This window comes from Schistocerca serialis, chromosome 3 (genome assembly GCF_023864345.2).
Source record: "Schistocerca serialis cubense isolate TAMUIC-IGC-003099 chromosome 3, iqSchSeri2.2, whole genome shotgun sequence".
NCBI lineage: Eukaryota > Metazoa > Arthropoda > Insecta > Orthoptera > Acrididae > Schistocerca > Schistocerca serialis.
In genome coordinates, this window is record NC_064640.1 from 517,438,491 (window position 1) to 517,451,744 (window position 13,254).

At 42.8% G+C, this 13,254-nt stretch overlaps 1 protein-coding gene across 2 annotated transcripts in view; it reads right to left on the bottom strand.

Moving 5' to 3' along the window:
* The window catches only part of LOC126469528 (translation initiation factor IF-2-like), a 68,361-nt gene extending 62,874 nt beyond the window's left edge, over positions 1-5,487 (bottom strand). For both annotated transcript variants that reach the window (XM_050096647.1, XM_050096646.1), the window contains exon 1: positions 5,205-5,487. In XM_050096647.1, coding sequence (XP_049952604.1) covers positions 5,205-5,424 — 220 coding nt within the window. In that variant the 5' untranslated portion in view covers positions 5,425-5,487. The remainder of the gene's footprint in view (positions 1-5,204) is intronic.
* Positions 5,488-13,254: the final 7,767 nt, after the last annotated feature.

The window sequence follows — 13,254 nt, forward strand, 5'->3', positions numbered from 1 at the left end:
TATTTAAATAGACATGTGATGTCAGTATAACACTCGAAGAACTGTAATTGTAGGCTCGACTTTCACCTGCCGTCGGCAACAGCGTGACAGCAATAGCTCGCGTCCGGCTGGCCTTGCAAGGCGCACGTTGGAAGAATTCTCTGATATGATGCGTTTTTTACGGGCACTGTGTGTTTGTGTACTGCATTATTTTCGGGTGTTTAAGCGTAGTTAGCGTGTCTGTACAGCGTTACACATACATTATTTCACTGATCTACGAATAGTTTGCACATCTGTATGCTGTGTACTGCATTATTCCGTTAATTATGAGTTGTCTGTGTCTATGCACATCAGTGTACTGCATTATTTACGAGTAATTTGCAGGTCTGTAGACTATTTACTGCGACCTCAATCAAGTCAGGGTGAGTGTTTTGTATCAGTGTAACAAATACACTATGTCAAATCCGCCCATACATAAATTGTTCCCTCCAGACTGCCATCTTGTATTACGTCACAGGAAGGGCGATGGCACCCTCTGGTGGTGGTACTGTGTACTGGTTCAGTTGGACTCCAGAGCTAATGGTGAATACACTGGATGGAGATACTGCCTCAGATTCTTTAAATAAAGACTGAAAATAAAGTCTTATGTCCATCACGACAGTTCAGTCCCGTCTCTGGCCATCCTGATTTAGGTTTTCTGTGATTTCCCTAAATCGTTTCAGGCAAATGCTGGGATGGTTCCGTTGAAAGGGCACGGCCGATTTCCTTCCCAATCCTTCCCTAACCCGAGCTTGCGCTCTGTCTCTAATGACCTCATTGTCGATGGGACATTAAACACGAACCACCACCACTATCTTATGTCCATCCAATCCAGCACAGGCTGACTCATTTTGCCACCAATTACTAGGAAGAAAATAAAAAAAAATGGCTCTGAGCACTATGGGACTCAACTGCTGTGGTCATAAGTCCCCTAGAACTTAGAACTACTTAAACCTAACTAACCTAAGGACAGCACACAACACCCAGCCATCACGAGGCAGAGAAAATCCCTGACCCCGCCGGGAATCGAACCCGGGAACCCGGGCGTGGGAAGCGAGAACGCTACCGCACGACCACGAGATGCGGGCAATTACTAGGAAGAGTTGGCAGTTGGATGACTTAGGTTAGTGAGGGTAGCCGAAGTGACCTTTTTTCTCTCTATTTTCTTAGGTCAGTGTGTTGCATTGTCCAGCAGGAATTTGAACTTCTCGCCATTTTCTGGGGGAGGCAGTAGGGGAGGGGGGAGGAGAGGGGGTTGGGTTAGCAGAGGTAGCCCAAAAGACGTATTTTTCTGCCAAGATTAGAACTTCCCATATTGATGTCATTGCATCATTGACATATTTACCACCACCACCTGGGATACACCATCTTGAATAAATTTGGCTACAATGCAGGCTGGGGCGATGCTGGCATTGTTCCACTACTCTCATGTACTGACAGACAGGGATCGTCTAGCGTCACAGAGGATGGTCGTAAAAAATCGCATGAAATCAGAGGAATAAATCACTCACGAGTTCCAAAGTGCTAACAACAGCGCACCTAGCACAGTAACGGTGGGTCAGGAATTAAGAAAACTCGAGTACAATGGTCGAGCTGCTCCTCATAAGCCACACATTTCTGTAGTCGGTAATAAGCGACATTTGAGGTATTGTAAAGTGCTACTCAAATAGACAGTGGATGATAAGACAGAAATGATCTGGAGTGATGAATCACGCTATAACCTGTGACAATGCGATGGAAGGGTTCGGTTTGGCGAATGCTTGGAGAACGGCATTTGCCATCATGTTTAGCACCATCAGTGAAGTACAGAAGAAATGATGTTGCGGTATAGAAGTGTTCTTAGCGATAACGATGTGGCTCGCATAAGTAAGCTCAAGAAAATGATAACTGAAAAGTAGATGAACACATTTACAGCATTGTGTACTGTATACAGTAGAGGAATAGTTCAAAGATGATGACTGTATTAGCATGAAAATGCACTCTGTCATTAAGCATCATCTTTAAGGCAATAGTTTGTAGACAACAATATCTCAGAAATTGACTGGCCTGTTCAGATTGGCGACATCAGCCCAATGGAACACCTCTGGGGAGAGTTAGGACACAGGCTTCGCCCCAATCGCAACATCAGGCTTCACTATGTTCTCTGCTCTCAACTCTGGAGGAAGAGTGGGCAGGCTTTTCTCCACAGGCATTCAAATAGTGATTGATAACGTCTCAAGCCGAGTTCAATCCGTCATACAAAGTGTTTCAAAATTCGTGTTACACACTTCTAGAGATTGTAGAAGGGACTTAGTACAACCAATTTGACACAGGAATCCATATATGGGAACGTCTTCCAACGACGACACAGAGAGTCGAATTTACAGGCTCCGGCGTTGTTTGTATATGCATTGTGATTCCGTGGCGATGTTACAAACTTTGTAGGATGTTGGAGATGGATAAATGTATTAATCTGAGGTAAGGGTCCCTCTACCAGAAACGAACGAGTGAAAATTATAATCGATAACCGTTGTGATTCCTCCAACAGTGAACTACGTGTTCTGGTACTGTTGTTGCTAAGACTGTAGGGTAGGCAACTTTCAGTGGTGGTAGTATGGACTAAAACAAGGAAAAAATGTACTGTAAATATGGATCTAAAATGCCTACCTGAGGATCTATGAGCACTTGATCATTTTCGCTACTTTGAAACATGCTTCCTCTGTTGAACAAGTATTCCAGTTTGTAACATCGTCACCGAATCATCCTGTTTATACAAACATTTAAGAGCACCGTTGTGCTTATAACTGTGACGCTCTGTAACGTCGTTGGATGACGACGTTTCCGTACATAAGTTCCTACGTAAAACTTGATCTGCTAAGTCTCCTCTACAAGCTCTAGAAACGTGTAACATGAATTGTGGAACACCCTGTAGGAGCGATAGTAGCCATAGGCCATATTAAGGTCCACTAATAGGTGTTCAGATATTTCTGATCAGATAGTGTATTTATGCTGGCGGTTTATCGTGGCAGTTTTAGGTTGGGGTATTTTGATCTATTATTGCTTAAGATACTGGTCAATTTGAGCTCTAAGAGCCACGCTTGCGACACTTCCCACGTCAGCAAATAATTGCGCTGCAATCGTTAGTGAGTGCTTTGTGTATTTCTCTCTTCGTTGTGTTGTGCGTTGATAGGCTTTCATAAGGAGAACACTTACTCCGCCCTCACCCTCCGGAATCTGGAGTACTGAGATTTTTATATTCATATACTGAATGGATAACTGACAATATTCTCTGGAGTACTGGAAGTTTTTTGTGTCAAGTATAGAGTTTACTTTTCTTGGAAAGATACGTCTTGAAACTGGGCAATTCACTGATGTTCACGCCCTTTCCTCCAGCTGAATAAATGTCTTCCGACTTACCGCGTCTGCGTTGTCCGTCATTTCTATTCGTATTTTGCAATGATCCATGATGGGGTTCGAGTACGACCCTCACGTGACCAGCAGTTCTGCTTTCTCAGGCGAGCAGAAAACAGACGTAAGCTTCGAGAGCCGGCCGAAGTGGCCGTGCGGTTAAAGGCGCTGCAGTCTGGAACCGCAAGACCGCTACGGTCGCAGGTTCGAATCCTGCCTCGGGCATGGATGTTTGTGATGTCCTTAGGTTAGTTATGTTTAACTAGTTCTAAGTTCTAGGGGACTAATGACCTCAGCAGTTGAGTCCCATAGTGCGCAGAGCCATTAAGCTTCGAGAGGGGGCGCGGCTCGTGCTCCCTCTCCGCTCCTCTCCTATCGGAATTTCGGAGCTCTCGTTTGTTTACACAGCGGCTGACTGCCAATACATAGCGTCAGCACTATACAAATGACTTATTTAGTTATCTCCTTTCCCATAAGAAATTTGCAATCAATTTCAATTGAACATTCTTTGGTAGACAATACGTTATAATAGCAGCGTTTACAGGTATAATTACAGTAAATGTGCTATAATTATCTCCGTAGTATATTTGACGATATTTTCTGGAGCAGCTGTCGAAGAAAACATGTAGAACTTGTTGAAGGAAACCATTTTCATCTATGACTCTCATTGTACTTTAAGATGAAACTGAACTGACAGTCAAAGATGAAAACATTACCCTTCAAACAGTGCTAATGTATATGTCAGTTATTACTTTGTCCATCTTAAGCATACTGCAGTTTAAGAAAGTCTTACACTAAATGCGTTTCGCTTTTATTTAAAAAGTATCATCAATGGTGGTTGGTGTCAGTTACTCCTTTTTATAGCTTCTGAAGTTGACAGGTTTTCCCCTCGTGGTTAACTGAGGCTGTCGGCAGAACTTGTCTTCCGTTACACTTCATACACGTTGCCTTTATAGATATTTTTATGGTGGTTGCACCTGTTTTTTTACTGAGCACAGTGTATTCATGTCCTGAAAAGAGGGTGAAACCATAGTACGTTCGTTTGCTTGAGCTTTTGTGAAACTGAAGTGTAAATGACGCGAGGGCAGCAAAGAGAAAGCGGATGCCTGTAATAGAAAAATAGTGAAGGGAGAAAATGTAAGCAAAAGTTCTCGACTGCAACCTTTTCCAAGAACAAAGAGACAATCTCTCGATTTTAAAACATGTATACAGAAGGCGTAATGAACAACAACCACCACTGATAACGCTTTGTAAACAAAAGGTAGAAAAGGCTGGTTAAAAAGACTCTTGAATTCCAGAACGCTTAAGACAGAGAAAAACAAATAACACAATAAAACACTTATTGCAACAGTTGACAGGATGAAATTTGAGTTCAGAGCAGTTTACGAATTTAAACGTAAATAAAGTATATACCAAAAAGTATTAAGAATAAAAAGAATATTCAAATAATATGCAATTTTGCTATAAATTTTACGTTCTCCAATTTTTCTCATTTTGATCTGTCTTCTTCAATTATCTTACAGAGCCATAATAGTAATTATTCAACAGGCTCAGTCACAAAACTAAAATATTGATATACAGGTATCATGACCGGTATCACGTCCACAAGTACAAGCCTGACCGTGCAAAATGATTTTGCGCAAGTAGTATCTTCAGCAGGTGGATGTATATGTAAGACGTTCATCAGTTTCCGCGAGCTTCACGGAAACAAAGAAAGGTTTTCCGTAACAAAGTGGAATGCACAGGTAGCCCCGCGGTAAAGCTTGTACATATGGACGGAGCCTTGATGATTTACTCACCCTTATTCATGAAGTACTGGATGACTCTTATCCAGAAAAGTACAAGCTGTTGGTACTCTTCCTCCTCTTCAATAATACGCTGCCGGCGCTGGCGACGAGCAATACGCGCTCGTTTAGCCCTTTTCGTGCGCAATTCAGGAGGAACATCTTGGTCGACTAGCTTTCGTCGGCGTGGGTTCACGCCGCTGGGCCCCGCAACGGCAACCATTTGCTGTGACATATGCGAAAAGACGCTCTGACTTCAATATGACAGAGAAAGGTGCGCCGCCTGGTTACTGCGATGCCTCCCACAATACTGCCAAGCATTTTGGGTGCCGCCGCGCGGTCCCAGTGCTGCCGACAGCAGCGCCGCTCGGCGGGATTCGGCGCACTCCACGCAGCGAGGCGCCAATTCAAAACGAGCAAACGAATGCGGCTTAACACTTTACAAAAGAAAACAGTGACCATAATCATTATCTGACAAAGCCAGATTTAAAGGCTGTCGAGTCAATTAAATAACTATGGATTACGTTTACGAAAAACTAAAACTGGAGCCATCACAGAGGATATGTTGTGGGGGAAGGCGAACCGCAGACTGTATTTTGTTGGCACAACACTTAGAAGGTGCACTATATTTACTGAAGAGATTGCCTACACTACTTACATCCATCGACATCTGTGGCCCTGCAGCGCAGTATGGTACAATTACTAGTCTATATAGGACTGACGAACAGAATAATAAAAAATGTTGAAATGTGTGTGAATTCCTAAGGAACCAAACTGATGAAATCAGAGTGGATTACAGAGTAAGCAGTTTGGCAATTGCAAGGATCAAGCATTGTCATGTGACAGTGACATCTGCATCTGTTCTTCGTAAATCAGCATTAAGTGTGTAGCAGAGGGTACTTGTAATTGTATCATCGATTAAACTTCCCACCAATAATATTCTTTTTGTACACGAATGTAGCGGTGGAAGAATGACTAGAGATATGGCCCTATGCGAGGCTGTCATTTCCCTAACTTTCCCTCTCCCTCTCTGAATTCACTCCTCCTCGTGAATAGTACGAATTTTAGGGACGTGTAGCTCCCTTACGAACAAGATCGCGTATAAAACACTAAAATGACCAATTCTTGAGTTTTGGTACAGTGTTTGGGCTCCCCACCAGATCACATTAAAGGAAGAAATGGAAAAAATTCAGAGGCGTGCTGCTAGATTCGTAACCGGCAGTTTCGATTAACACGCGAATATTATGGAGATTCTTCGTGAACTCCAATGGGAATCCCTGAAACGGAGACAACACTACAGAGGAAATTTGCAGAATCGGAATTTGCGTCTGACTGCAGAACGGTTCAATTGCCGCCAACGTACAAATCACGTAAGGACCTAAAAGATAAGAAAAGAGAAATTAGGGCTCGTACGGACGCATACACACGGTTGTTTTCCCTCACATCATTTGCGAGTGGGACAGGGAAAGGAATGACTGGTAGTGGTGCAAGGTACCCTCTGTCACGCACCACGTGGTGGCTTGCGGAGTATGTGCAGCGTGTGGACAAAAATATGGGAACATCGCAAACGCATTACCGCGCCTAATGCTGTACAGGAAAGCCATAGGCATTCAAAACAGCTTCCAGTCGTCTCTAAATGAATAAATACACGTCCTGTATGGCTTCCAAGGGACCCTCATACCATTCTTCCCGCTAAATTGTGGCAAGTTTAGGTAACGATGATGAAGGTGGGCTGCGCGGTTTGAGGCGTCATGTAAGGACAGTGCGGCCACTCTCGCCGGAAGTCAAGTCCTCCCTCGGGCAGGGGTTTGTGTGTTGTTCTTAGCATACATTAGTTTAAGCAGGGTTTAAGCCTAGAGATCGATGACCTAAGCAGTTTGGTCCCTTAAAAATTCACACACATTTGAACATTTTTGATGAATGTGGATAGCGATCACCCACACTTCTCCCAAAAGTTTACCGCAAGGGTTCAGTAATATTAAGATAAGGTGACAGTGGGAGGCCAGGGGAGATGCGGCCTTTTATCCTCCTGCTAAAAAAAAGTTCTGGATCATGAGGGGCGTGGAGATAGGGGCCCTGTCGTCTTGGAACAGAGAATCTAAATTTTGGAAGAAACATTTTACCAGCGGGACAAATGATCAGCCAAAAAATAACATAATCCTTGACAGTAGTGCGATCTTCCAGATTACGCGCGGGACCTATGGAATATCACGATCCGGCTGCCTATATCACCGACAAACCCCCTTCATATTATGCTCTTGGGAAGAAAATTCGGCCAGAAGTTGGACACTGTTTCACACAAGACTCATCTGGGCAAATCAGTTTCTTCCCTTGCTCCACAGTCCAGGTTTTATGCCTTCGGCAACATGTTTTCCTGCTATGGCCGTTAGAATCACTGACGTGTAGTTTCGGTTTACTAACTAGCCCTGAAATTCCCTGTTTATGATGCGTCCTTCGAGCTGTTTGCCACTGACAGGGTTCCCTAGCGCGACATTCAATTCTGCTGTATCTTTTGTAGCTGTCGTCCTCTTATTTTTCGCTACAGTGCTCTTAAGCGACCGCTGTCACGATCATTCAATACACACTTCCGTTTACTTTGTGACTTACCAGATGATGTATTTTCGCTTTCCCTACATGCGGTATAAATCTCCGATATGGTGCTTCTTCAAACACTTCAGCTACCTTGGTTACGGAAGCACACACCATACGTGCACTAACAATTTGTCCGTGTTGGAATGCAATTCGCTTAGACACAATGCACTCACGAGTTCACAGATCATTGTTCTGAAGACGGCTGACATTTGCAATGTGTTGAGGACATTGCACAGGTGCCGTTCATTGACAAATACGACAAAGCAACCTGCAGGCCTTCCTAGCACCTGCATTTATGTTCATGCATGCTTTTTCACATTTTTGGCCAACCCCTGTGTGTATATGCAGATGGAGAATGTTTTAAGCTCTGCGTTAATGTTGATTTCAGAATAAGCCTTTCCTGCCTTAGAATAGCTGAGCCATGAGATGGCCTAATAGGGTATTCATGGTGAAATATTAGAAATGTTTTCGAGGCTCGATGTAACAGGAATTTAGTCTACAAGAAAGTTTATCTTCCTCGCATTCTTCTCCAATGAGTGGAAGCTTCATTCTGGAAACAGACTTACACAAAATAAAAGTCTCGCTCAGCAGATTATGAGATCTTAAATTCTGCTGGAGCTACGTGACGATAAGCTACAGATTATTTATTTCATGTAAGCTTGTACTCTTTCTGGCAAAATTAGGGTCTTCAGTGGGTCTTTTACGTTTGATCAGACATCCTGAGTGGATTTACATTGCAATATCCACAGTACGTGAGCATTGCAAAGTAATAGCAATAATATCAAAAATAATAATAGTAGATGTGTATAGCACTTCCGAAATGTCAGTCTTATTAACACGGTGTCAAGTAATTTCCTCGTTACATTCTAGTCGAATGTTGTTAACAAAGTACTCAGAAGTAATGTAGGGTAAGAGTACAGAAGGGTTCAACCCTGAGAGGAAGTTGATGAATGGTCCATGCAAAAGTGAGAAAAAAATAGAGAAAGTATAAAATATAGTCGACTAAGCTGGAAGAAGAGAAACAGGAATGAGGAGAGTATGAGCAAAAACAATGTGATGGAGGTAATGCTGTAGGACAATGGGAAGACACCTGGTACATGCTGAGAGAGAAACTACACCGATAGTAAAGTGTATGAGTTTTATCTCTGTTTGAATGCAGAGTAGTTTTGGATAACACACAGTAGTAGTCTTGAATAGTACTCAGTGAATATAACTGAAAACAAGCATCTTAATTTTGAAATAACAGTTAGGGAAATACTATGAGTCGTTGTATTTCAAGCCGTCCGGTGTGACTGTGCGGTTCTAGGCGCTTCAGTCTGGAACCGCGTGACTGCTACGGTCGCAGGTTCGAATCCTGCCTCGGGCATGGATGTGTGTGATGTTCTTAGGTTAGTTTACAAGCTCAACTAAGGTGTTTCTCACGTCTAGAGAACCAGTAAACGTGCCTTCCACTTGCTAGATGCACACACCACAATCGATTTTCCCTCAACTATATAAGTGCGCGAAATGTGCAGGAGCAGTCAACCGGACGATTTGCATGGGAAGGAATAACGGTACAGCACAAACACACGTCCGTATTGAATCTTCTCAAATTTCCACACCATCACGAAAGCTGTCCAATACATACTTGTTATTAGTTCGCTATTCAGCCATTTAGAAGACAACAGTTAATTCAGCTATATTCCTACACTCCAACACTCCTTTGCATTTGGACAGCTCCTACAGTTAATGGGAAACATGAATCATTCCTGCCACAAGTCACCGGTGCTGCAAGCCAAACAAGCATAGATAGAATCGTCCTGGGGAAAAAACCAGTCTCGTATGTATTTGACCCTGTACCTACAACAAAATGTCACAATGGCGGTCTCAGTTGAATGACATTCGGCAATGAGCTAAGTATTGGAAATACACCCTGCTGACGGCTGTGGCTCTGGAAATAGAAATATCGGTACCATCCTTATAACTTGACACACTCTTCCCTTTGCTATCACAGTACTCCACATCAAATTCGTACCTTACTTACAACAGGACACAGTCATATCCTTTGCTCATGTTGGAACACAAACATATACTTTATGAGCCTGATGCTCAAGGTGAACATATCACGGACCCCCTACTATAAAGTATAATACATAGTCAATAACAGATTGCTAGTGAAACGAAAAAATCTGAACTAAAATCAAGGATGGGTGGACATGTCTCATAAGTTTGCGAGTGCTACCACCGTGTGTTAGAAAGTGACATGTAATCGTCTCATATGTAAAAAAAATTTCTACATGTGCACACTAGTATCAATGTTAAAAGCTATACTGGTTTCACAAATCGAGGTATGGCATCCAAGGAACATGGTATGAAACAGGTACTTGCAACCCCTCGCGCCGCCGCCAGTATTTGAAACGCATTCTGTCTCGATGCCATATCATATTTCTGGCACTCTCATATCTCGAAACGAGTCACCTTTATTGTACCTGTCTGCTCTAGTAAAATTCCAACTTGGTTTTAGTCAATCCCTATGCATCTTTCGCCTGCTGCCATTTCTGTTGCTTTGAGCATGTGATCGTTCCAATTTAAGTCGGATCTGAGCAGAAGTCGTAGAAAGCCATATCCACCACCTCCTACAACTCGTGTACAAACAGAGCGACCTGAGTTAGTGCGACAGGACCGTGTTTTGAACATTCGATAGAAATGGGCGCATTGTTGTGCTTCCCCAAACTACATACAGATACTACAGTCTGAAGCAGATCCGGGTGCCTCAGGTCCCATTCACATCTATCCAGCGCAACATACTATCATCATTATTCTGTACCATCCAACAGAGAAAAATTACGAACTATAAAAGCTGCACTAACTTCATCCGATAGAGAACTAGATAAGATTTTTACTGCATCTCTCTCCTCCCATATATCGAAAACAAATACCTCATGTGTGCTGGCATCGAGCACATATGACGTTCCTATTAAATATACAGGTGTTGATCCACTGCATTGACCAGTTTAAAGTTTCATCACCTGTACTGTAGGAGGATGACCGTATCCCACAGACCATACTTTAAGTCGCAAGAGACGCTCCCTGTGGCCCTGTGTCGTTGTTTGAAACACTTTTTTTTCCACTGCAACATGCTTTGTTCACTGCCATACATTCTGTTTTTCTGCCATCACTTCGAGGTCTATGTCAGGTTCCAAACTGAAATTAACACGTTTGGTTCATTGCCTCTCACAGAAAACTAGACGTTGCGTGGTACAAATCATCTTGTTGCTCCAGTTACCATAAGACGCCACACACACTGGATGATTTGACAATTTTATTACTAGGGTGCACCGTCAATACTCAGTGTCATGGTGTTTGTCTGGAAAACTAATTCATTCGTAGGTAATGCCGTACCTCGATTTATAAAGCCGGTATAGCTTTTAACATGGATACCTGCGTACACATGTAGAACCAAGACCGTTTCTGACAGTAACATACAGTAGCTGTGGGGATCGGGTTTTTCAATCTGGCAGTTTGTAAGATGGTTACGTCTCTCTTTCTAAGACACAGTGGTAGCACTCGCAAGACAAACTTATGAGACATGTCCTACCATCGTTGATTTTAGGTCAGTAGTATTTTGTATTACCAGCAATCTGTTATTCATCAAGTATTATACTTAGTAGTAGGGGGTGTGTGACAGGTTCACCTTGAGCATCAGGTTTATAAATTATGTGTTTGTGTTCCGACATACTCGAAGGAAATGACTATGTCCAGTCATAAGGAAAGTATATATTTGACGTGGAGTACTGTGATAGCAAAGGGAAGAGTATTTCAAGTTACAAGGATGGTACCGATATTTCTGTTTCCAGTGCGACAGCCATCAGCGGGGTGTATTTCCAATACTTCGCTCATAACCGAATGTCATTCAACTGAGACCACCATCATGACATTTAGTTGTAGGTACAGGTATAAAGTATGTACGAGGCCGGTTGTTTTCCTACGACGATTCTGTCTATGCTTGCTTGGTGTGCAGCACCGGTGACTTGTGGCAGGAATGATTCGTTTCCCATTAACTGTCGGAGCCATCTAAATGCAGAGGCCTGTTGGATTGAAGGAATGTAGCTGACTTAACTGTTGTCCTCTAAATGGCCGAATAGCGAACTAATACGTAGTATGTGTTGGATAGCTTTCGTGATGGTGTGGAAATTTGAGAGGATTCAATATGGACATGTGTTTGCGCTGTACCGTTGTTCCCGCCGTTGTTGATGGTGTGTGCATCTAGCATGTGGAAGGCACATTTACTGGTTCTCTAGACGTGAGAAACACCTTCGTTGAGCTTGTAAATTATAGGCATGATTTGGAATCTGCTACATCACCAGTATCAGTATTCGTGAGTGGAAATATCAGTTTTCTCTATTTTTCTCGAGTTTCTGCGCAAATGTCTTCGCAGACGTTACAAGTTTCTAGTTAGTCAGTGGTTTACAGCACGCCCCACAAAGCTAAGGTTTCAGCTTTGTAGAGAAATAATTTCCAGTCTATATCTTCAGAATTATGTTGCACGAGTGATCTGTGGGAAACTGCTATGTGCTTGATTTCGAGAAGTACCGCAAAAATGGTATGATTTTATGGTGAACCATGCAAAAATACATATATTCTTGTAATCCCAGAGTCCGGAGATTGGTGTAAAAAAGCGAGCAGGCAAGCAGGTCTGGACCAGAAACAGTAATGCGTTTGTGTCAGGGGGAAATGAGCCCGAATCTCTAGAACACTTGTGAGAGTGGATTTGGCTCACTGAGGGTGCTCTGGTTACCCGTCAGGAGTGGATGACCGCCAACCTCGCAGGGAAATATCTAGTGCCGCGAGTATATCGATGGTGCTGTCTGTTTTCGTGGTATATGTACAAATAACGTAAAAGGGCGATTTTTGTATGGCGTAAGATACGAATTGAATGTTTACTACATCGGCACAGTACGTGGTGATGTATTGCTGGGTTGTAAATCAGTTTCACTCTCTAATATTCATGCTCCTGTTCTCACTGGGAGAGCAGTGTAATTACGTAAGAGTCTTTCTGTATTTGATGATATGTATGGCACATTACAAGCTTTAATTGTCAGTGCAGTATGGCGTTCAGGGTAAAATAGATTTTTGCTGCTGAACTTATCAACTGCAGAAAGAAAAAGAAATGGCAGACGGTGCTTGCACACTGATCGCATCAGTAATTAGGGTGGTAAATTCGATAAGAGCCAATCATAATCCCCCATTCATTCACAGGACATCTTTGTTCTGGGACATAGGAGTATCTACATAGCAATGAGAACGTTTGTGTATGTTGAAATCAGGAAGGGTAACACGTGATGGACGGGGTGTCACGTTAGGACTGTGAGGAAGAAGGAATTCGCGTTTTGCTTGTTCTATCGATCATGATGATGATTACAGTACACCAACCCACGTTTGTAATGTCTTTCCAAGAATTACTTCCACATGTGTGGTATTCATTATCACACAT